We start from the raw sequence: 25,000 nt of genomic DNA on the forward strand, positions 1-25,000 counted from the left end.
AGTTAGCTGGACAAATGAAAGAAAACGAGAAGGATTCAGTGAAGCGTAATAATGTTTTAGAACCTTCAAAATTAAAAACTGATGCAACTGAGATGGAGGACAACTGCGTAGAGTAGAGCGTAGGCCTATTGTCCGAAGGAACTTACATTAAATGAGGAGATATTTGCTGAATGTCACAAAAAGTGTTACAGAAATTGCTTGGCATCGCTTATTCAAGGGCTCTCTACCCGAAACACCTGTAGTTTCGCGGAGGACAAGCGAGAAAGCACTCGTTTGATAAATCAGCTAGTAGTAGACAAATAACTTTTTTAGAAATAATCTGTACTGCAAAAACGAATGTTGGTGGGTATTTAAACTATCTAGCGGGTGTTTTAACAGCTGCAAGAAATAGAAGCTTCATGGTCTTTATGTTCTGGTTCGTAAATTATTTTCATAAAACTTCAAGTTGCCCTATAACTTTACTCTCCAAACTCTTCACTGCACTGTAGGCAATTAACTGACAGTATGATAGGCTATTTATTTTCTGTAGGATACAATAAACACATTTATTTTTTCAACTTTTGCAATATTAAGCACTTGGCTACTGAGCATAAATCAGCAGGAGAGAGAATGCTGCGTAACCCTACATGGCGTGTAGCTTAAATGTGTAGGCTATTTGGTTACCAACTAACACTGTTAGCCAATTCACTAACTTAAGACTTCAGTGCCATCATATACAAGCGTTTTTACACAACAAATACAGAAAGGATGGAGGCAGCAAAAGTAGAGGAGTCATTTCAGATGGGGCAAGAACAAGGTGAATTTGTATGCTTGTCAAAACTTAGTCCTACCCTGCATTAGAGGAGCTGATCATCATACCAAGCACACTCGCTGTTTAAAGTCATACACCACGGTAAACTAAAACTAAAATGTTAAAGGTGGCAAAAATAATATAGGGTATTATTAGCCATTATTAGCCATTATTATTAGCCATGACATTACTAGGAATCGTTCGTTCTTTTTTTTTTTTTTTTTTTTTGGGGTCGGGGGTTACAAACTAATTCAAAATCATCCCCCCCTCTGGTTTTTACACAAATCGCACGCTGGATGTGTGTATAACATATATGGTGCGGCGATGTAGAGATGTGTGTATGATGTATGTATGGTTTGATATGTGTGTGTGTGTGTTTGTGTGTATATGTGTGTGTGTGTGTGTGTGTGTGTGTGTGTGTGTGTGTGTGTGTGTGTGTATGCCACCTTGTTGACGATGACCACGGTTTTCCCTGGCGCCCCCTGCTGGCGGCGCCGGTCCAGGTGCTCTTTGGCCACGTAGACGGCCACGCAGGTCTTGCCACTGCCCGTGGGCAGGCACACGATGCTGTTGGCACCCTGCAGGGCAGGCTGGGCCACGGTCAGCTGGTACGGACGCAGCGTGAGGCAGACCTTTGGAGCTACGCAGACATCAGGAGCGACTGCATGAGAAAGAGAGAGAGGTAGAGAGAGGGTGGGGAGAAACGGAGGGAGGGAGGGGGGGGGTGAGGGAGGGAGAGAGAGGGAGATGGGGTGGAGGGAGATAAAGATGTAGAGAGGGACATGGAGGGAGAGAGATGTACAGAAAGATGAAGAGAGATGAAGAGAGAGAAAGAGGGAGGGAGAGAGAGCGAGAGGGAGACAGAGAGATAGAGGGAGAGAGAGGCAGAAGAAAAAGGAGAGAGAAAAACAAGGTGTGTGTGTGTGTGTGTGTGTGTGTGTGTGTGTGTGTGTGTGTATGTGTGTGTGTGTGTGTGTGGGGGGAAGGGGGAGGAAAAGGAGGAGTGTGAGGGAAAGAGAGAGATGATGTCAGCACAAACACACCAGAGGTACCAATCCAAGAGCACATGACTCAGTCACACTGCTTTGGAATTCAGCTCAGGGGAATCACTAAATCACATCTAGCTTTCACTTTCAATTCAGACTAGTCTGTAGAGTGTCACACACACACACACACACACACAACACACACACACACACACCTGAGCTTACATCTGAAAAGGGCACACATACATTTACTGATTAGCACATTTACTGATTAGCACATCACAGTAGGCCTATACAATACACCCAACATCTGTTCCAGCCATACTCTGAAATCATTCTTTGCAACACTTAAAGTTGCTCCAGTGAATTGTGTCCAGCAGCTGACCTTGCATGTAGCACCATCTTGTGGTGACTAGCTGAAGCACACCCACCTTACCACAACACAGCAGCACAGGTTACTGTAATTACATTTCGATAGCAGCATAATATTTGAATGAGTAGACCTATACTGTGTGTGTGTGTGTGTGTGTGTGGTGTGTGTGTGTGTGGTGTGTGTGTGTGTGTGTGTGGTGTGTGTGTGTGGTGTGTGTGGTGTGTGTGTGTGTCAATGTGTGTGGTGTGTGTGGTGTGCGTATGCCTGTGTGTGTGTGCGTGTGTGGTGTGTCCATAGTATTGAGGGTCGGACTTTTCTGCTCAGTTGTCTGGTCTTTATGAAGCTGTTGCAGGTTTACCGTTTATATTGTCTCCACCCTCTGTGGTCAGAGTCCCCCTCTGCTGCTCCTCCTCCTGCTCCTCCTCCTGCTGCACCTCCTCCTGCTCCTCCTCCTGCTGCACCTCCTCCTGCTCCTCCTCCTGCTGCTTCTCCTCTCTCTGCTCCTCCTCTCCTTGCTTCTCCTTCCTCTCTCCCTCCCCATCTCTCTCCTCCTCCTGCTGTCCAGTGCTCTCGTCAGAGCTGCTACTCTCTGGTGGAGATTCATCAGCACCCTTTCCTGCACACACACACACACACACACACACACATCACACACACACACAAACTTATAAACATTTTTGTTGAAAAGGCTCTCAGTCAATCAGTTGGTCGGCCTGCCATGGACCCTTACAAATCTGGGTTGTCCAGCTCCACAGCTCTGGGTTAGCAGCAGGCTGAGCCGCTTCAGCAGCCTTCTCTGACGTGAGATTCACATCACCGGACGCTGGACTGATCACTAACTAACACGAGACAGGATAGAGAGGAGGGAGCTGCAGCAACAAGTGGTCTTACCGGGCTTGGTTCCGGTGAGTTCCGCGACCAAATCAGCATGCTCCGTCTTGTTCAGCACCTCGAGGAAGTCAGAGAACCACCCCGGAGGCCGCAGGACGATTCTGTGGAGCAGAAGGCGAGCGCCAGCCATGGGTCCGTTATTGGTTGTCTCGGCTAAGATCTGAAATGTCACATCAAATCACAAAAATCACCAAACAGGAAAGTGATTCAGTTAGGCCTATGTTGGATTCACATTTATAGGCTACTTTATTCTGCTTGCCAAATATAGCCTGACAAAATCCAAACTCATTCACAAGCGGGAAACATTTGTTACACATTGGATAGGCCTATTGAGAGAAATTATTTTAGCCTAATCATTTTAAGAGACATTCTCCGACTTAACTCACGTTCTGCCTGTCCAGTTCCGTGATGAGGTTGCTCTGGTAACAGGTCTCACACACATCTGTCGTCTTCATCGCCAGCAAACTCGGGCCCATAATTTCGATCAGCTTGACACAGCAGTCGTTCTCCGCCTCCAGCGACGGACTGGGCAACTTCTCCATACCCACTATTTGAGCCGCGTACGTGCACCCCGCGAATAAGAGTGCATCCACGAACTCCCGCGACCATCCAGGCTGACGGGGACCTGCCACGATGGTGTCAATAAGGAGATCGACTGCAGTTTGATTGCAGTCATTTCTTGCCTTGTTGATGATCCGTTCTTTTTGTTCCCTCTCCAAGAAAGTAATGTGATCTAAAACAGGCACGATGCGGATAAGCCGCCGCAATGTGTTGCGAAAACATTCGTTTATCAGCAAGATGAGGTTGTTGTCATCCGTATCAACAGTCATTGTATGTCCTTGTAATCAAAATATTCATAGGCTACTGTGGGTGAATCGGCTACTCTTACTGTAGTCTGCGCTGAACTGATAGTATACAGCAGCCTAGTGCATGACTGCTTTCGGTTTCCATTCATCCGTTTTCGAAACGTAAGGCTAAGGGTTTAATGTTTCACTGGGCAAGTCCCTATGTGTCGATATTGGATAGCCTACAATCTTGTTGATGGTGTGGCGCCATATCAACCATGTTGCCATGTGCAAAAATGTGGCCAGACAGCAAACAGGTCTGCCGCGACATGCAAAGTGTACCTGGAGGTTAAAAATAGAAAACTAACTTACACGACGGAGCCGATGCCAGCAATGCCAGTCTTTGCGGCCCCTGGGAATAGGCTACCTATACGAACTTTCGTCGTCAAATTTGCGATTTTGCAAATCCATCTGGCCAAGCGCCATTGAAGCGCATTTCCAATGTCCCTAAAACACGGGCAAGCAAATAATCGCTAATCCGGAATTGACGTGTAGGCCTTTTTCTTTGGAATTGAGTAAATTTAAAACCTTCGTTTACAATATTGATACACTTTTAAAACGATTTGGTAAGAGTTTAATATACCAATTTAGGTTTAATTTCACTCCTAGTTACGGAAGTCAGACTTTTCCAGACCCACTCTCTTGAGGGTCTCTGTGTTAACGAGGTTACTCGGCTCAGCAGTGTCAGAAAGAATGCAGTGGAATGAGCCTAGAAATCTAGACGCACCCTAGCGGCAGCGGCACCCAGGTAGTCTAGCAACTCTCCGTTGGCGAGCTGGAAAAATGAAATTGAATGAATCAGTAACAGGCCAACTAGATGTACCGCAGAGCGGTACAAAATATGACCGCCGCCCAGTCCAGCACATTTTTTCCGCAAAAAAATAAATCACGCTGAAAGGCCTATATGATTCTAACTGTCTCACTAAATTGCATTATCCACACTCAATTCTCACTGGTATCTGCTAGACAACAAGTACCAAACAAGACAACAAGTACCAAAACATGATTAGTGTGTCTTGAATTGTGTGCATGTGTTAATGTTATGTGTGTGTGTGTGTGTGTATGCATGTGCGCCTGCGTATGTGCCTGTGCATGCATGCTTACATATGTTTACTGTGTGAGTATGTGTCATACGTATGAATACTGTGAATGTATGCGTGTGCGTGTGTATCTGTTTGTGCACATGTGTGCACATGAAATGGGTTAACATGACCCCTGGAGGCAAACATACGCAAAAAATTGGTCATCCTAGGCCCTACAGTTCTCAAGATATTCACAGAGAACTGTGTCTGCCCTACCCTCCTTTCGGGGGTCCAGTCCAGTGGGGGGGCTACAGATCAAAACGAAAAACGATGGTTCCATGCTATCCATGTGGGGTTACATGCCCACCAAGTTTCGTGTACCCCGGTCTTTCAGTGTCCCGGGAATCCTTGATGGAAATTTGGGCATGCATTTGGGCAAAATCTGCGCGGCGGTCATAATCACATGGTGTAGGCGACGGTTCTGCGTGAATTCCCTGCTATTTGAAAGCACAGGAGATGCTGATTGCTGACGGTCGGTCAGCGATGTTTAAATCGTGACCTGGGTCAAGCTGTTTTTAAATTGGCAAACGACTAGTCAACTAGCTCCGCTGGTGATGGGACTGATGAGTTGTATGCTATCCGATTGCGTGGAAGGGAAATTTGAAAGACAACAGTTTATCCCGCCTCTCGGATTGAGTAGTGCCAATGGATAGTTCCAGTAGCCTACCTACATCTTGATGTGGGTATATGGCTCGTCAGGCTACCTGTATGTGAGAAAGCATAAAGTGCCATCGCAATGTTTCTCTGGATACAATTTAATGCAGTGAAGTAATGGGTGTATAGGCTACTTGCATCAATTTAGATAGATTTCCTAATGGATGCTGCATTGGATGGGGCACAGTCAGATGGGAAGCACAGGGTGGCACAGGCCAACCCCAGAATCCAGTCGGCCACCCCACCAGAGATGTGACAGTTGGGCTTGTCTGCATGAAATGTCTCCAAGTAAAAAAAAAATTCTTAGCCAAAACAAGTGTTTGACATTGATTTGATGCTGGTCAAATCAATGAGGCTGTATTTATATTGTGATGCTATGCAAGTCCTGTGTCGACTGACTCAAGAACCAATTTCTACCATTGTATGAATGTTTTCCATGCACATGTAGGTTATATATGGTGGGAAAACTCCATTCTAGTTCGCTACTACCCTGGCTAACGTCAGACCTCATCTCATTGAGATGGGGTCTGGGAACTAGACATTCATTTTCTCGTATTTGAAAGGTGGTTTACGAATGCCCAGAGCCGTTTATTGGGCGCTACGAATGTCTATCAAATGTGTCTGTATGTAGCTCATGACGGCTTCGGTGTGTCGTCATCGTCTTGCTGCCCTCCCTCCGTTCTGTGATTGGTCCCCTAACTGAGGAATCCAGGCAGATGGGGGCTCTGACCACAGAGGGTGGAGACAATATAAATTCCATGGAAAGGCTGTCGCAAATCCCTCGAACAAGTGGTCAATCAGAGATTTCAAACGAACGAGGGAACAACATGTCACAATGCAACACACTGTTTTCTCTTCATGAAAGTGAAACCATGAGTTTTCCCACATCTCAACTTTGGCCAAAGTTTTCAGAAATAATCGTTTTAATGTGCATTTTCCATATGGGGTCTTGTCACAGCGTTTTTGTTGCAAACATAATAAGCATGCTTAGATGACGTGATAGACGAGGCGCTATTTCTCACCTGTCCATCATCGTAAAGCCCGATTTGATTGGTCCGCCAGATTTGGGGCGAGCATAGTTGCTCCACAACGGAGCAATGCCAGACCGAACTTCCCGACCTCAAATGTTGTGGGCGGGACTAAGTTCGGCTGGCACCCAGGCAAGATTATTGTTGAAGATTACTTTATTACATTTTGTTAATATTTGTATTTGCTTTAATACATACAGGGATAGTAAACATACATCAGGATGTAGCCTATTTTAAAATAAAATACCAAAAACCCATTTTTAAATGTATCAAATTAAACTACAAAATACTGTAGCCATATTGAATCAAAACAAATACTGTATTTTTGTATTTTTAAAATACACAAATACTTTTTTTCAAAGGGGCATAGAATATGTAGGATATTCTTTATCTTCTACTGTCCTTATTGCTTAGTTGTGTTTTTTTTCTGCTGTTAGTGAATGTGTGTGTGATGTCTGTATGCTACTGAGACCTTGAATTTCCCCTTGGGGATCAATAAAGTATCTATCTATCTATCTATCTATCTAGAATCACTTTGTAAATCAGCTTTTTTATCCCAAACGTTTAGGCTATTAAAACTATATATGGAATATCACACACCAGAACTCCAAAATGGTATAGTTCTAAACAGGTAAACTTATAGATGGATTACTGAACAGGCCTAACAGGCCCAGGGGCCCAAGTGTTCAGGGATCCCTGAAGCCCAAGCCACTGCGTGAAGTCACTATGTTCTCCAGCCCTGATATCGGAATAAATAGGGCCCCTAAGTCAAATAACATATCGGTTATGTTAATCACCCTGATATCTAAACGGGGCCCCTCAGTCAAATAACACAGGTCACGTTATGTGTGATAATCATGTAATTGCCATCTTTTTTTCACAGCAAGATGCCTTAAATGTGTCGATGGTTATATTTGCAAGTCTCAATCTGTCATTTATTTGCACAAAATTAGCCAGAAGTCATAATTTAAGGGGTTATTGCCTTTTAGCACAACCAACCGCGACCCAGCTAGAGCATACAATGGAAGCCTATTTTTTCCACTACAAGTGAGTGGTTCTCTGCAGAAATACATGACCAGTTGATAGTCATAATTTGTGCTGAAAAGGGGAAGTAAAAGCTACATGTGTGCTATAATGTAGCAGAACTAGGGTGACCACCAACTAGACAACTAACTTGAAGACAAATTTGCCTACTGGTTAGCAGTCCAGACCTGTAACTGGAGGGTTGCCGGTTCGAACCCCGACCAGTAGGCACGGGGGCAGTAAAGTGCCCTTGAGCAAGGCACCTAACCCCCACTGCTCCCCGAGAGCCGCTGTTATTGCAGGCAGCTCACTGCGCCGGGATTAGTGTGTGCTTCACCTCACTGTGTGTACACTGTGTGCTGTGTTTGTTTCACTAATTCACGGATTGGGATAAATGCAGAGACCAAATTTCCCTCACGGGATCAAAAAATATATACAAAAAATATATACAAAAAGTATATATACATACTATATGGTCTTTTGGGCCCCCACTGTCGACTTCAAGGCAGCGCTGCCTGGAAGGCATTAGAGTTAAGCAAGGATTAGGGTTAAGTTAGGGTTAGGGTTAGGGTTAGATATGGCAGTGCTGCCTTGAAGTCATCGGTGAGGGCCCAAAAGACCATCAAGCCGTATAATTCAGACAAATGGTCACCCTAGACAAACAATGGCATTAGCTAATGCTATCATTGTGGCTAACTACCTTAGCTACTGTCAGTAGCTAACATTATTTTACTGTTGGACATAATTTTAAGGTGGAAAGACAATACTGGAAATTTAACTTTTTTATTTTACTTAATTTTAAAATAATTAGCAGACTATTTAAACACAGATACTGATAGAATGGCTAATATTGGCAGATAATATCTCCACACCGATTCATCGGTCGGGCTCTAGTTGTGAGCCAGACCGGAGTCCTGATTCAAAAGTTTGTCAGATCAAACTGATTCTGGGCTAAAATCATCAGTGTCTGCTTGGCATAAGTCATCAATCAGCTTTCATGCATCATTCTGCACTTTTATGACATCAGCACATAGATGTCTCACAGAGATGATTTTGCAGTATATTTAAAATATAAAAATACAACAAAGTATTTTGATAGAACATACATCATTTTCTTCAACCCAATAAAATACAAATTACAAAATAGTATAGTACATCATGCAGCTTTACATCATGCAGTCAATATGCAGTGTAGTTCATAGTCAGAAAATTAAGACCAATTTGGAGTAAATGGACACTGTGAACACAATGCCAGTATTTTACCGATCAAGTAGACCATCGTGCACCCCCAACACACACTCGCAAACACACAGTCAAGCGCCTTTTCAATACACTTTTTTCTCTATCACTTTCTCTATCAAAAAGGGTCATGCTCCTACCTGTGAGAATAACAGAATGCAACAGAAGGCATTCTGGGCTTGTAAATATCAGTGTAGCATCAAAATTATCTTGATTGAGTGTCTTTTTTATTCATTGCATTTCATTTTTGAGTTTTTTTTTATTTTGAAGTAATCCAAAAGTAATACAGTTTCAAGATACAAGTATCCAGATTACATTACATTATTTTTGTAATCCAATGAATAATGTTACTGATTACAAAAATTGGCGTGTAGTCTGTACTTAGTAGGCTAATGGATTACATTTCAAAGTAATCTGACCCAACACTGTGTGCCCCAGCCCGGCCACCCCATCAACATTTTTCTATAATCGCCACTGGCAGTGGATAAAAATATGCTGGGTGCCCTTGCATTAGGATATGCTTGAGGTCCTCTGCAAGTGCTTTCTAATGAAAAAGAAAAACATGAAGTTCCCTTTTAGATAGCACTATGGCGAGTGTCCTTGCAATGGAAAGTTAAAAATGACATGTAGTGCCCTACATCGTCTTGACCATGTTTCTGCAAGGGGAAGATAAATTAAAGGATAAATTCGAATTGTGATTTTTTCACATAGATCTCTGTTTCCCGACTCCCGAGGTCACCGAGTTGGCCTACTTTCTGTATGAAACTACAAAGTTTTTTTAGTTTACTTTTTATCAGTTTTTTATTTAACTTTTTATCAGACGGTTTGCCATATTTTAGTCTGGATTTCCTACGCAGTTCATTTTCATCATGTTTGATCATCATTAATAGCCTAGCCCAGGGGTTCCCAAACTTTTCCTTGACAAGGCCCCCCAAATACCACTAGGTTCTGGCCAAGGACCCCTTGATGTGTTATTAAACCCATCGACAATACTACGGCAAATTTAAAAATATATTAAGCTAATCCTAATAATTATTTTAGCCACAAGCACTTTGTGATGGAGCATACAGTGTGTAAAATTACATTTGGGGCTTTCTGCTATATGAGAGCTATTACTCTACTATTATTCCCAGTCATTGCATGGAAAATAATGTTCAGATATGCGACAAATTATTATAATGGCATTGTATAACAACCCTCATAGTAATGGGTATATTTAAAATTTTTCAAATGTATTTATTTGTTGCTTTTATTTTTCTTTCCAAATTGCTGAGGCCCCCCTGGCACCCCCTCGCGGCCCCCACTTTGAAAACCACTGGCCTAGCCTATGTAGCTTTGTTTTGCGTGGGGTTGGGGTCACATGTCGTCGGATAGGTGCCCTGTTTGTCCGCCCGCCCAGCCCCTGCCGTTCAAACAGAATCCGTCATTGGTTTCAGATAAATGTAATCTGTGTGTAGCCTACTATCTTACACAGGGTGCTAGTCTATAACAACTGGACTTGGCATTAAGAAAAACGATCTAAATTTAGGTCCTAACTGCATGCTGCATGAATGCAGTCTGGTCCAGCGCATATAGGCTTACTTTTTGTGAGCATTCTTTGTCACTATAATTAGTGACATTAGTGACAAATTACACACTTCTATCCTACTTCAAACTAATTTTGAAGCGCAGCTGCATGGGCTATGTATAATATTCTATCTGCATTCTGAGCAGTTCTGAGATATTGAACTTCAAAGTTTTAGAATTCTATAGGCCTAATTGATAAGTGGACCAAAGTCTCTTTAGATAGGCTATAGGCCTAATATCCAAAAATGCATACAACTTGTAGCCTACGCCGTACCTCACCTTATGAAGTTGAACCTTATAATTCTAAGGGGACGATAGGCTATAGGCCTAGGGCCTATCTATGATAGCCTATGTGAACATTATTTCAGAGTTAATATTAACCCGGAAACAAAGTCGACGACGAGGCAATGTTATTGCTGTAGCCCTGCTGTTGCGGTGTAAAAGCACTGTCTATGTGTAAAACGGACACACGCGCGCGCGCACACACAAACACCACACACACACACACTACACTCGTATGATTGGCTGTTAGTCCTAGCAGTCATTCGGCCACCATTTCCGCTTTTCAGCAAGTTGATAACCTCATAGGACACGGGAGAAGTAGGAAGTCACTTACGAACAGTGTGGTCCTCTCGCTTATCGCCTTTTCGCAAACCAGGTTCTTATCAAGTTAAACTTCTTTCAACAGCGGAGTGATGGCTTACCCCGGATACGGTGGCGTAAGTAGTTCTGCTATCAGAATCATTCTAATGACCGTAATATTGACAACAGAGCTATTGATAGGCTACGCTTTTCCGCATAGGCTATAATGTAACTTTTTCCTAGTGGGTGGGTGGGTGAGGGGAAGCCAAAGATTGTTAAGGCGGAGCTCTGCCTTAACAATCTTTGGTCAAGCTATAACGCGAGATTAGTTGGCTCATTGATTAAGACAGATTTGATCGTGCCTTGCGAACAGTATTGATAGGATAGGTGCTGAGTCGGGGTGACGCAGCGGAACGTTAAGCATCCATCTGATTTAATAGAATGGGGCGGGGCGTTGCGGTAAAGACCCTATGCTCCGCACGCAAAGGCCAGAACTTTCAGCTCAGTAGGATGTGGTGGCAGGTGTCAAATGGTGGTGGTCTCTTCTCTTCAGGTTATTCTATCATTACCTGTAGCACTTTAATTGGGTTTGCAATAGATTAGGCTACTTATGTTTGTTGCCTGTTGCATAACCGCGTTTGTTGGTGAAGCAACCCTGTGTATTGTAGCCTAAAAAGTCATGCCAGTAGGAAACCACCTTTTTTTTCTTGTTTGTTTTGAAACTAGATGTACCGCAGAGCGGTACAAAATATGACCGCCGCCCAGTCCAGCACATTTTTTCCACAAAAAGAAATCACGCTGAAAGGCCTATATGATTCTAACTGTCTCACTAAATTGCATTATCCACACTCAATTCTCACTGGTATCTGCTAGACAACAAGTACCAAAACATGATTAGTTCATAGATTCTTGATTGTTTGTGTTATGTTTACGTTATGTGTGTGTGTGTGTGTGTGTGCGTGCTTGTGTGTGTGCCTGTGTATGTGCCTGTGTATGTGCCTGTGCATGCAAGCGTACATATGTCTACTGTGTGAGTATGTGTCATACGTATGATTACTGTGAATGTATGTGTGTGTGTGTGTATCTGTTTGTGCACATGTGTGCACATGAAATGGGTTAACATGAACCCTGGAGGCAAACATACGGTTGGTGTATAGTAACATAAATTAATTTATTGTGTGGCCCCCGATGAACGGAATTCCACAAAACTTGGCGTGCATACAGAGGGTGTCATAATGATCCTACACTTCCAATTTCGTGCAGTTTTGACTATGTTAGGTCACAGATACCTTCAATTACAACACCTCATTTTTACTTTTTGTGTTTAACTAGGTGGGCTATACATGAAATGAGTGGTTATGGAATGGGTTGACATGGCCCCTTGAGATCAACATACAAAAAAAAATGGTCCTCCTAAACCCCACGGTTTTTGAGATATTCACAGAAAACTGTGTCTGCCCTACCCTCCTTTCGGGGTCCAGTCCAGGGGGGGCTACAGATCAAAACGAAAACGATGGTTCCATGCTATCCATGTGGGGTTACATGCCCACCAAGTTTCATGTACCCCGGTCTTTCAGTGTCCCGGGAATCATTGACGGAAATTTGGGCATGCGAAAAAGAAAAAAAAAGAAAAAATCTTCGCTGCTCGGCGGTCATAATAAGATATGTCAGTGTGACTAGGGCTGAGGACATGCCGGGCTTTTCAAATTTGACTCTTCCCTGCCCTGCCCATAATGGCTAAAGGTTTGAGGTTTGCGTCTGGGCTTACGTTGAGGTCTGAGTATGTAAAGGTGTTTCGCCTGGTGCGCCAATAGATGAAGTAAGGAAGTGGAATAAAGGAATCCACACTCAGGGCCTGACGCTTAGTGTAGTATTGGTCCTACAATTAATTTGAAACGGTGAACAAGGCTTCCCAGCTATGGTTCCCAGAACGTTCTGGTTGCGGGAATGTTAGGTTCCCTGAAGGTTAGGTTTTGATTCCCATGGAAAGTTTTCTTACATCAAAGTTTTTGGTTACATCAAACGTTCCCTAAACGTTGCAATCTGGGAACCTTTAGGGAACATTCCCCTAACATTGCAAACTCTGCATACCAATTTTAGTATTACTTTAAACTAACTGCATGGGAAGAAATTAATTATATATTAGCAGGAATGAATAAAGGAACAGGCAAACTTGATGGGATTTATAACTTTAATATACAATATTAAATTAACAAAATACAAAAAAATCTAAAATGCTTAAAAATATATATAAGAACGACAAAGACTGGGATACAAACGTTTCGGGTTTCAGTGTTCTCAGAACTGAGAAACGTTTTGATCTCGAACATATTGAACACACTTTTAAAAATACCATGATAATACCAAAAAACGTGATAATTTTGGTCTCTATAACCGTAAGGTTACATTTTCATACCGTTACATCCCTAGAGAAAAACAAGCCTAGGCATTTATTCAATGGAAAACCTTGCAGACTTAACAAAAGCATCTGTGGGAATGTTGTGGAGTAAATTAACAAGTGTGTAACTAAGGCTCCTTTAAGGTGTGTGGTGTTGAGCGAGACCAACACCCAGATAGTGTGAGTCTGTTATGTAATCCCTCTCTCTTTGTCTCTCTCTCTCTTTTCTCTCTTTCTCTCCCTCCCTCTCTCTGTCTCTCCATCTCTTTATCTCCCTCTCTCTCTCTCTCTTTCTTTTCTCTCTCTCTCTCTCTCTCTCTCTCTCTCTCTCTCTCTCTCTCACCAGTATGGAGGTCAGATGCCAGGTATGCCCGCTCAGGGAATGCCCCATCACGGGATGCCCCATCACGGTATGCCACACCAAGGGATGCCCCACCAAGGGATGCCTATGGGTGGTGCCCCAGGAGCAGGATACCCCCCCCAGCCAGGGGCTTACCCAGGCAGCTTTGGCGCTCCTCCTCCCGCTCAGGACCCAATGTGGGGCTACTTCACGGCCATCGCAGGGCAGGTGAGTGGGGAGACGTTGGGTGCAGGGTAGTGCAGCAGAAGTGTCCTTGTTTCTAAAGGTTGTGATTGGCTGGATCTCAGCCATTGTGACATCAGCCAACAGGAAGCAAATAGGAAGCCAGGAAGCTCTCTCAATTGTAACTCACTGTTCAACTCCCTACATGTTCACCTTCATGAAAAACTCAGACATAGTTCCCACGTGTCATGGAATTTCTGAAAAGTCTATTCCAGACATGGAAAGTCAGGGAATTTGATCATTGTTGGCGCAAAGTCAGGGAATATCAGAGAATTTTGTAGCAGTTTAAAATCTACTTGCTAAAATACATTAATACCAATATATTGATACTTCATATCATATTTCCAGGCAGGATTGGTGTTTATTGGATTAATTATTAGCTTTTTCCGTTACTGGCTGCTTGAGTGGTTGTGGTTTTCCCTACTTTGTTTTTTCAATGCCAATTTATTAGCTTTCTGCTGCTCTGAAAGATTTGGTCTGTGAAGTCATTTCAATGTAACATTCATTATACAGCATGTCATGGAAATGCAGGGTTTTTAGTTGGGGAAAGTCGTGGATCTGCTCGAGGTTTCTTCCTAGATGTATCTCCAATTCTAGGGAGTTTTTTTCTCTCCCCTGTTACCCATGGTACTTCTTTTATTTTTTCTGATTGTCTAACACTCTATAAAGCGCCACGAGACATGTGTAATGTTTTGACGCTCTATAAGTGAAAGAAAGCTATTTGCGAATGTTTGCGTATTTGAACTCACCCCTGATCAAGACCTTCACGTGCCTTCAGTGAGCTGCGGAAGCAGTCAGGCATGAGCATTTGCTGTCTGAGTTATTGGCAGGGAAGTTGCACTTCATCATACACTTCACTGTTCGGTCCTAATGACCTTTGACCCTAAATCAGTTATGATGTCATATTCTCTCTCAGGATGGTGAAGTCGATGCTGAGGAACTTCAAAGATGCCTGACACAGAGTGGCTTCAGTGGCACCTACACACGTAAGTGTGTGTGTGTGTGTGTGTGTGTGTGTGTGTGTGTGTGTGTGTGTGTGTGTGTGTGTGTGTCTCTCATTACCTTTACTGTGGACCAAAAACACAACATTGCAACTGTGTGATGTAGAGTATGGCATGTTGAGACAGAGGAAACTGAGGTTGTGTGTTAAAATATCAGATGCAGCTTGTTAACATTGAGTATGTCATGGTTGTGCAACATTGACATCTTCTCTCTCTCTCTCACTCTCTCTCTCTCTCTCTCTCTCTCTCTCTCTCTCTCTCTCTCTCTCTCTCTCTCTCTCTCTCTCTCTCCCTCTCTCTCTCTCTCTCTCTCTCTCTCTCTCTCTCTCTCTTTCCCTCTCTTTCCCCTCTCTCTCTCTCACTTCTGTCACCCTCTCTTTCCCTCTTTCTCCCCCCCCCTTTCTTTCCCTTTCTCTCTCTCTCTCCTCCTCTCTCTCTCTCTCTCTCTTCTGTCCCTCTCTTCTTCTCTCTCTCTCTCTCTCTCTCTCTCTCTCTCTCTCTCTTCCTCTGCTCCTCCACAGCCTTCAGCTTAGAGACGTGCAGAATTATGATCGCCATGCTGGATGTATCCTTCTGGATTCAGCCTGTCTGCTGTAACTAATTGCCACTCTTACAGGAGCACTAAACCACAGAAAAAAACTAAATCCAGCACACTGCGCTTCTCTGATGAACTAGTTTATTGATCTTCCCACCTAAACCTATTTTAAACTTTGCATCTAAACTTATGTTGAAATTTGCACCTAAACCTGTTTTGAACTTGGCACCGAAACCTATTTTGTGTGATCTGAACTGGTTAGATGTGTGACATTCAACTATCGCTGCTTCAGCTCTGGTCATCGCTGCTGTGACCCCTCTCAGTTGCAGCTGAAGCAGCGCTATTTATCTGACTGTCTGGAGTAGAGCCCGATCGATAAATCTGTGAACCGGTATTAGATATTTGCCGATCTATCGGTATCTCCATTTATAACGGCCGAATATTATTTTTAAAGAAGGCAAATAATGATCCTTTATCTGAATTTTCAGTAGGCTATTGTTTTTGTCTTCCAGCTTAACATTACGTCCAACAGGTAAAATAATGTTAGCCTTGGTTAAGTGATGGAGGCTAACTTGTTTGTTGATAGATTTGTGAAACATAAACGCAAGTTATACCATGTAACTTAATAACAGCACTATAATTTAATCACCATACTACCAATAGCTAGCCATACATTTTCTGACCATACTACTAGTAGCTAGTAGCTACGGTAGTTAGCCACAATGATAGCATTAGCTAATGCTTTATACAAATTTAGCCTCCACTTCCCCTTTTAAACAGATATTATGACTGTTTATTATAAACTGGTCTTTCCAATGTATTTCTACATCACTTACTATTGCGTAGTGTAGCTGAGTCACGGTTGCAGTGCGGTTTGAGCCGTGCTTTAGATGCGGATATGATTGAGGTAGTGTGGCTGCGGTAACCTGTTAACATGGACACCAAAATTAAAATCAATATGCAACTACATGAGTTCCCCCTCAACAAACACAGGGGCAGAAGCTCAAAAATAGGGGAAGCTGACATGAAATGAGAGTCAGTTATTGCATTAGTAGTATTAAGCTGCTGTATTGTCCTTTGTGGACTAAAGCTACTCAGGTTCCCCAAACCCAGTTTACACATGCTAAGATTTTTTAGACATGACCAACAGTCACTTTCAGTCAGTTCAAATGGCGGAGTTGAAAAGACTGGTTATTTGACAGTCCACTTCCCTGTGTTACTTCTCTGTGAGTTTTGAACTAAATCTATTCGGGGCGTGGATCTGCCTTGCTGTTTTATCACAAGTCTCTCATAAGGAAGAATATCAAATGGTTTAAAAATCAGATAGGCTAAATAATACTAGCGTTGTTTAGGTGTGTGTGTGTGTGTGTGTGTGTGTGTGTGTGTGTGTGTGTGCTTGCGTGTTTGTGTGTGTGTGTGTGCGTGCGCGCTCATGCATGTGTGTGTGTGTATGTGTATGTGTGCTTGCGTGTTTGTGTGTGTGTGTGTGTGTGTGCGTGCGCGCTCGTGCATGTGTGTGTGTGTATGTGTATGTGTGCTTGCGTGTTTGTGCATGTGTGTTTGTGTGTGTGTGTGTGTGTGTGTGTTTGTGCATGTGTGTTTGTGCCTTAACCAATAGTGCAGCGGGACATGACGGGTAAGATGGGCTTCAATGAGTTCAAGGAGCTCTTCATGGCACTGAACGGGTGGAAGCAGAACTTCATGACATACGACCAGGACCGCAGCGGTACCGTCGAACCACACGAGATGCAACAAGCCATCGGAGCCATGGGTGAGTCCGACATGACACGGAGAACGAACACACACACACATACATTATACATTGTGTATACATTATACATTATTCTCCATTCCACAGTATAATGTAACATTGATAGGCACTTTGTGTGTGCGTGTGTTAATTAAACTGATTATGCTTCTTTTTCTGAAGATTCCAAGATCAGTCATTAGGTTCTGCATATGTATATCACAATAGTGTGAGTGTGTGTGTAAACTGTTTTTGTGTGTGTATGTGTATTAATTGTTTGTTGTTGTTTTTCTGGTCACTGCAGGCTACAGGGTCAGTCCCCAGGCTCTGAATGCCATAGTCAAGCGCTACAGTAAAGGAGGACGCATCTTCTTTGACGACTATGTGGCCTGTTGTGTCAAACTTAGGGCACTGACCGGTAGGATCACACGCACACAGACACACACGCACGCACACACGCACACACATACATACACACACACACACCATGCATGTAAGTGATTTTATGCCACAGCAGGACGCACAGGTCAGGGATGCTGCGGGTCCAGTGTCTCAAGCTGACTTGTCTCCAGTTGACCAGTCTCTTGGGCCCCTATCTTAGCAATCTAAAACGCATGGGGCAATTACCTGTTCTATGGCAATTCCACGGAAAATTGACTTTTTGTCACATCCATAACGCCAGTGAAATGCCTTGGCATTTGTATGATATGAATGATAACATTTATTTTTTGTGCATTTTTTCTCATGTACATTCTTCAGCCAAAAATTACAAATGCTCAAATTTCATGTAATCATTCACATCATACCATACCATCACATTTTATTGGTGTTGATGTTACAAATAACGTAATTTTCCATGGAATTGCCTCATGGTAACTGTCGATTAGCTAAGGGTTTGTCCAGTCCACATTGGGGGTGGTTTTGTTATCAAACGTCGGGCGCCTGGCGCAAAAAGGTTGGTCTTATGTTTCTTAATCAGTCATGGGTGTGTGTTGGGCGTAACATCCTTTAAACCAATGAGAATGACATCTCTCATTCCCTTTAATAGCAAGCAGTGCAACTTCAAACTTCAACTTCAGCGCATCAGTATTTTGATAGTCAGCGACGCATTTGAAGGAATCTGCTTGCATGCGAGACCCTATGGAACAGGTATTCCACTTAACCATGCATTACTGAAACCTAGCAGTATAGCCTACACGCATCTGCACTCGTCTATTATTAGAATGCATTGGCAAAGTGAAACTAACTTCTCGGTGGTGTCATAGTGGTGGTGACGAAACAGTTCTACACAGTTAATTACTTTCACTATTGACTGACAATGGGTCACCATCGAACGCATAGCCAAAAAGCAACACTTACCTCAATAATGTTCGAATGACTGAATAAAAAACCTAAGGACATTTATCCTGCAGAGGAGTTGCTGCTTACATCTCATGATGGTGCGTCTTCAGCTGAGCTTCATATGCGCCTTTCGCTATACACCAGGTTTTTCTTGGTCAGTGGCGTCATGAGTTTTAGATGGTGTAAAATAGTGATTTTTAGATAAAGCGCCAGACCACACTTTAGGTTGTTAATTGCCACATCCCTGGGCGCATTGTTCAATAAAAGAGACGTGCATGGCCTGTCAACTCCTAATTGTACTTTATGTATGAATTCTTCTGTGGGGACAGTTTTGTATATGTTCTGGGAATGTGCTAAAGTGAACACTTTATGGACTCATGTGACGTTATGGGGAAAATACATGTTTATGTCTGTTAAATGATGACACCACTTTGAACTTTAAAAGTAATATGAGAATCCTGTTTTGTGGCTTTACAGCAGCAAAAACATTCTAGAATATTGGTTTTGCTCAGAGATGAATGTACTGAAACACTGGTTGTTGAATGTGCAATATATGGTTAATTTGGATGGGCCCATCTTCTCTTTTGTCTTTTATGTTACTTGTATTAAGTGGTGTACAGCTGTTTTACTTGGTTTTGACTTTTGCTTTTACTGTGGTGACGGTCAGTGTTTGTGTGTTAGTGTAGTTTTGTTTATGTTGTGCATGGCAAAATATTTAAATGTAAGAATATGCTTTGCGCTGGGTCAAAATAGGGCCCTTGGCCTCTGATTGGTTGACTTGTGTCTAGACTCTTGGTCTCTTATGTAGCTGACTTGTGTTTTGATAAGGACTGCACGATTTGGGGAAAACATCTTTTTTCTGATGGACATTGTGATTATGATTTGATTTACAATATCATTTTTGAAAGTCTAGCTTTAGTTCAAGATGGCAAATTTCTATAAGTTGTGCCATACCTTATGCCTAGTGCATGAGAAGCACAGCACTCCTGTTAGGTGAGCTTCACTATTTGTCACACAATGACATGACATGATGACATGAATATAAAAATCATAAATGTTAAGATTAAGAAAGATGAACCAATGGGGCCGAGTTGTGAGCTGCACGTTTATCCTTTGTGATTAGCTAAATGCATTAGTTCACATTGCAGTTTTGAATAAAAATGGATTATTTGTGCAACCCTAGTTCAGACTCTGTTTCCTGTTCGCTTCACAGACAGCTTCAAACGGAGAGACACAGTGCAGCAGGGCTCCATCATGCTCCAGTATGATGACGTAAGCAAGCCGAAGAGACACAAAGACTTTACTTACTTAAAAATACTTACTTACTGAAGTTCTTACTTAAAAATACTTACTTACTGAAGTTCTTACTTAAAAACAGTATAACAGTAATAAAAAACGTAATACTTAAAATACTTAATACTTACTTAGATTTACTTTCCCCTCCCCTCATCTAAATCTGTTCATCCAAACATGCTCTTCCTCCTCTGTTTTTATCTCTGCAGTTCATCCTGTGCACCATGGCCATCTGAGGACCTCCCTGCGGACCCCACAACACCGCCAAGAGGACCTCAGAGAAGATGAGAGAGAGAGATAGGAAGAGAGAGAAGAGAAGAAGAGAGGAATAGAGAGAGAAGAATAGAGGGAGAGGAAGAAAAGGGTGATAGATGCATGCATAGACTGATCTATGCATCACTGGTAAAAGAGATATATGCAGCTAACGATAAAGAATAAGGTGATATAATAATAATAATAAAAGCTGTAGTATATATATATATATATATATATATGGCTCTTCTGGGACCATTAAAGGGTTGTTAGACAGATGAGAGATGACGGTGTCAGTGATGACCAGTAAGCCTTTAAATCACACACCTCGGAACTATTGCCAGTTAAAGCAGTTAAACCATCAACTTCAGGGGAGGTATATCAAGTGCATGAACTAAACCACATACTTGGAATACCCCCCCAGGACCTAAAAATGAAAACATGACTAGACTACACAATTTTGTTAATTAACTAATACATTTCTATGACGTTTAACCTCTAATATAGTTAGTAATATTGAAGACTGAGGCCATATGGGAGACGTTATAATTGAAGATATTTTGACAGACATGAACAAACAACTTCAATATGAACCATGCAGTTGATTGTGTTACTTTTGGGCTATTGCATGCTAGTAAAACTGTCTGGTATTATGTTATCAGAAGGGTTGGAAGTCCCAGATCACACCCTGACCTTAACTTTAAGCATCTTAGGACATTTAAACTTTTGGTAAATTGTATCACTGTACCAACCATCACTTAAACAGTTGCCTCAAAAATTACAAGAAGACAAGGGAACAGTTTTGTGCCAACACACAGTCTCTCACATCATTTATTTTTTTATGATTTTAATACACACTTGTTATTCATTACATATATGCTATGTTTGTAACCACTTCTAAACAGCCACTGATGTCTCTGAAGAGCCTCCAATATGACTGTGTTATCTTCCAATAAACGTTTTATTCATTTACTGTTCTGTGGTCCTGGCTTCTCTGTGGCAGCACCTCATTTGGATCTCATTGTGCGTTCCATTTGTACATGCTGACGGCTTGTGATAACTCGTAACTTGTGAAATTATGTGAACTGGGGGTCCTTTGCTGGAACGAGATCGCTTCTTATCAGACGAGTTTAGGGGGGAGTGCCGTTGTGTAATTTTGCGTAACTTCCTGTTTTTCGGACAACTTACATGCTCGTAAGATGAGCACGTTGGACGAATGGATCGCACCATTAGTGCCCATGGGGACAGGCTTGATTCCAGCCCCATCCCACCCCAACGCTCTCCCACTTGCTTCCTGTCTGTCTACATAAAGGCATAACCCCCAAAAAATCTACATGAAGGCATAACCCCCCAAAAATCTACATTAAGGCATAACCCCCCAAAAATTATACACATTATTAACTAAATATATAAGTCGGTACATAAGTCTGTTTCTGTGCACCTGGCTTCATGTTCATGTTCAGATAAAAGCTAAATTAATAAATGTGAACATAATGTTTCTCTGTCTCAAAGACCACAAGCAGAGCCAAGACTTCAAGAGTTCACATTTCCTTTATTTGATTAAAAAAAGAGGAAAACATTCTTTACAAAAACAGCAGAAAAAGTCAGGAATCTGCAGGTCTGGGGCAGAGTGGAGCGGAGCGAAGCAGCGTCAAGATGGCGGAGGAGGAAGCAGGCAGAAACACAAGTAGCCACACCTGACCAGAGTAGGAACACCTCACTAGTGTCATCTCACCTGACCAGAGTAGGAGCACCTCACTAGTGTCATCTAACACCTGACCAGAGTAGGAACACCTCACTAGTGTCATCTCACCTGACCAGAGTAGGAACACCTCACTAGTGTCATCTCATCTGACACCTGACCAGAGTAGGAACACCTCACTAGTGTCATCTCATCTGACACCTGACCAGAGTAGGAACACCTCACTAGTGTCATCTCACCTGACCAGAGTAGGAACACCTCACTAGTGTCATCTAACACCTGACCAGAGTAGGAACACCTCACTAGTGTCATCTCACCTGACCAGAGTAGGAACACCTCACTAGTGTCATCTCATCTAACACCTGACCAGAGTAGGAACACCTCACTAGTGTCATCTCATCTAACACCTGACCAGAGTAGGAACACCTCACTAGTGTCAACTCATCTAACACAAAAGTAGGAATACCTCACTAGTGTATACTTGTGGGGCAGCCGTGGCCTACTGGTTAGCGCTTAGGACTTGTAATCGGAGGGTTGCCGGTTCGAACCCCGACCAGTAGGCACGGCTGAAGTGCCCTTGAGCAAGGCACCTAACCCCTCACTGCTCCCCGAGCGCCGCTGTTGTTGCAGGCAGCTCACTGCGTCGGGATTAGTGTGTGCTTCACCTCACTGTGTGCTGAGTGTGTTTCACTAATTCACAGATTGGGATAAATGCAGAGACCAAATTTCCCTCACGGGATCAAAAGAGTATATACTTATACTTACTATAAACCTATTCATTTGGCAGATGCTTTTTTCCACGAAGTGAATTCCTACAAGGCCCATTCTCCCCAGAGCAACTTGGGGTTAAGTGCCTTGCTCAAGGGCACAACAGAGGCAGTCAGGACTTGAACCCGCAACTTTTCTGGCTACTGCAAGTTAGCCCATCTCCTTAGCCACTACGCTACCACCACCCAGTGTCACCAGAGTTGAAACACCACCTCGCTTGTAAGCAAGGCCTTAAACCTGTCAGCTGGTCAGAGGTTTGTAAGTACTATGTTCTTAAACTACTGGTCTAACTACCGGTGTGTAATTTATTAATGCAAGGATTTATTTAATTTACTTCTGAAATAAGTTAATACTGTTTGGAGTTCGACAACTATAACTGTAACCCTAAGTTCAAAAGTCTAATAAAAAGGCAGTTCACAAGTAATAGTCTGTCTTAAAATGGTGCAGTGTAGACCTTTTTTTTGGTATTTAAAAGTTAATTGCAGTAGTTTACTGCAGGGACCCATTGGAGCTGTTGAGCTGTGCCTTGAACAAGTCCAGACAGGAGATGAGGTGAGTATGTTTTGTGATTTTGCGTCACTGCATACAGTGTGACCATCTAAAAGCTCCAATTCACACCCACAAGTAAATCTCAGCGCGAATTTGCCTGTAATGACCGACCCTGTCAGTAATACATGCTAGACAGCCAAGGTGGACCCATGTCTACCTCAGGCTTGGAGGAGAACAGTTTCTTCAGTGCGCGCGCACACACACACACACACACACACACACACACACACACACACACACACACTCACACACACACACACACACATCGCAGTCCTAATCCTGGCAAACACTCGTTACTTCATATCACTCAACCAGAGGGTCTGAACAGATATTCTAACCCAGTCCATGGACCTTCATACATGTTCTCAGTCTCTAGACGGTAGCAGCCTCTGGAGGTGAGCTGGGTTGGAACCGGGACTAAATCTACTCTGAGTAAGTAGCTGTTAGCCCATAAGAGCTCCCTGGAGGATGGGTCACACAAAGGCTTCCAATAGACCTCTGAAGTTCGCCTACAAAAAAGAACCAAAACAGCCATCTTTGCCCATATAAGGAGATCCGGTTGTTAATTGAAGCTAACTACCTATGGCAAGTTGCATTGCAAGTTAGCTCTGGGGTAGCAAAAATCAAAGTGTGCCGTCTACACTTACCGGAGATCACAGTATCCACTCGAAGGCAGAGGACAAAAGTGTGTTCAGGAAAATGTCTGCATTTCAGACTTTTTCATCCCCGCGAGAGTTTAACAGGTACGATAATTCAAAATCCCCATGTTATTTTCCCATTGGAAAAATGGCCAGATACCGGATCTCAAAGATGGCAGCTTTTTTGTAGGTGAACTTTAGAGGTCTACAGCTGTTGAGCAGTAACCTGTGGCAGAGCAACATGATTGGCTGGGGCATTTCATTGGAAACATGAGTGGCATGAGAGCTGTCCAATCCTGGGCCAGTTTGGCTGCAGGCACACAGGAAGCTGCAGTGACATCACATGTCCTACTGTGGTATTCAGGCGGCATAAGAACACGAACAACCAATCAGAACCCTAAACCTACCCCCTCACCTACCTCCTCCCTTAGAGTTTCATATTTCTCCACCCTCCCCCCAATCCCAACCCCCCCCCCCCCCCTGTTACTTTTCATCTTCCTCATCCTCTTCCTCCTGCACACCACACCTAATCGCTGTCACTGTCGTCGTCGTCGGACCAGAAGTCGTCCATGTTGATGGCCATGTTGAGCTTGCGTCCCTGGCGGACGCTGTGGGACTTGGACGAGTTCTGCTTGGCCTGCATGCTGACCTGCGCCCGAAGGCTGACGGACTCTCCCATGGGCCCGTCCATGTCGAACACGTCGCGGAAGCCCGACATGACCAGCGCCTTGAGGCCCGCCACGCCGGCCTCACCGAGCTCCCCGTTGCTGCAGCCGCCGGACGAGGAGATCTGGCAGCTGACCTCGGAGCTGTTGGTCTCCTCGCTGTGCGACTCGAAGAACGACTCTGCGCTCACTGTAGCGGCCACAGGCGAGTAGAACTGGACAGCAGACTGCAGACACACAGAAAGGCCAAATCACAGTTCAAGGTGTGAGTGAGTGTGTGTGTGTGTGTGTGTGTGTGTGTGTGCTGACCGGTCGTCTGGATCTCTCCATGAGCTGCTGTTCATGTGTGTGTGTGTGTCGTGTGTGTGTGTGTGTGTGTGTGTGTGTGTGTGTGTGTGTGTGTGTGTGTGTGTGTGTGTGCTGACCGGTCGTCTGGATCTCTCCATGAGCTGCTGTTCATGTGTGTGTG

At 43.4% G+C, this 25,000-nt stretch overlaps 3 protein-coding genes and 1 long non-coding RNA gene across 4 annotated transcripts in view; 1 reads left to right on the forward strand and 3 right to left on the reverse strand.

The window, feature by feature from the left end:
* LOC125288869 (interferon-induced helicase C domain-containing protein 1-like) overlaps nt 1-4,567 on the reverse strand; it is a 14,353-nt gene extending 9,786 nt beyond the window's left edge. Inside the window, exons 1-3 of the mRNA XM_048235551.1 lie at nt 3,427-4,567; nt 3,041-3,200; nt 1,237-1,451 (exon numbers count right to left, since the gene is read on the reverse strand). Coding sequence (XP_048091508.1) covers nt 1,237-1,451; nt 3,041-3,200; nt 3,427-3,870 — 819 coding nt within the window. The 5' untranslated portion in view covers nt 3,871-4,567. The remainder of the gene's footprint in view (nt 1-1,236; nt 1,452-3,040; nt 3,201-3,426) is intronic.
* A 6,474-nt stretch (nt 4,568-11,041) lies between these two features.
* gca (grancalcin) lies at nt 11,042-21,182 on the forward strand. Its single transcript, XM_048234654.1, has 8 exons — nt 11,042-11,196; nt 13,804-14,025; nt 14,957-15,026; nt 15,563-15,606; nt 17,200-17,347; nt 17,628-17,741; nt 19,878-19,936; nt 20,167-21,182. The coding sequence occupies exons 1-8, from the start codon at nt 11,173-11,175 to the stop codon at nt 20,191-20,193; spliced, it is 708 nt and encodes a 235-aa protein (XP_048090611.1). The 5' UTR covers nt 11,042-11,172; the 3' UTR covers nt 20,194-21,182.
* A 559-nt stretch (nt 21,183-21,741) lies between these two features.
* On the reverse strand, nt 21,742-22,511 carry LOC125288354. Its single transcript, XR_007192476.1, has 2 exons — nt 22,338-22,511; nt 21,742-22,292 (listed from the first exon to the last, which is right to left on the reverse strand). It is a non-coding gene; the product is annotated as an uncharacterized LOC125288354 (long non-coding RNA).
* Nucleotides 22,512-24,347: 1,836 nt separating this feature from the next.
* Nucleotides 24,348-25,000, reverse strand: part of LOC125288355 (mitogen-activated protein kinase kinase kinase 20) — a 16,761-nt gene continuing 16,108 nt past the window's right edge. Inside the window, 1 exon segment of the mRNA XM_048234655.1 lies at nt 24,348-24,758. Coding sequence (XP_048090612.1) covers nt 24,393-24,758 — 366 coding nt within the window. The 3' untranslated portion in view covers nt 24,348-24,392.

This window comes from Alosa alosa, chromosome 23 (genome assembly GCF_017589495.1).
Source record: "Alosa alosa isolate M-15738 ecotype Scorff River chromosome 23, AALO_Geno_1.1, whole genome shotgun sequence".
NCBI classification, from domain to species: domain Eukaryota; kingdom Metazoa; phylum Chordata; class Actinopteri; order Clupeiformes; family Clupeidae; genus Alosa; species Alosa alosa.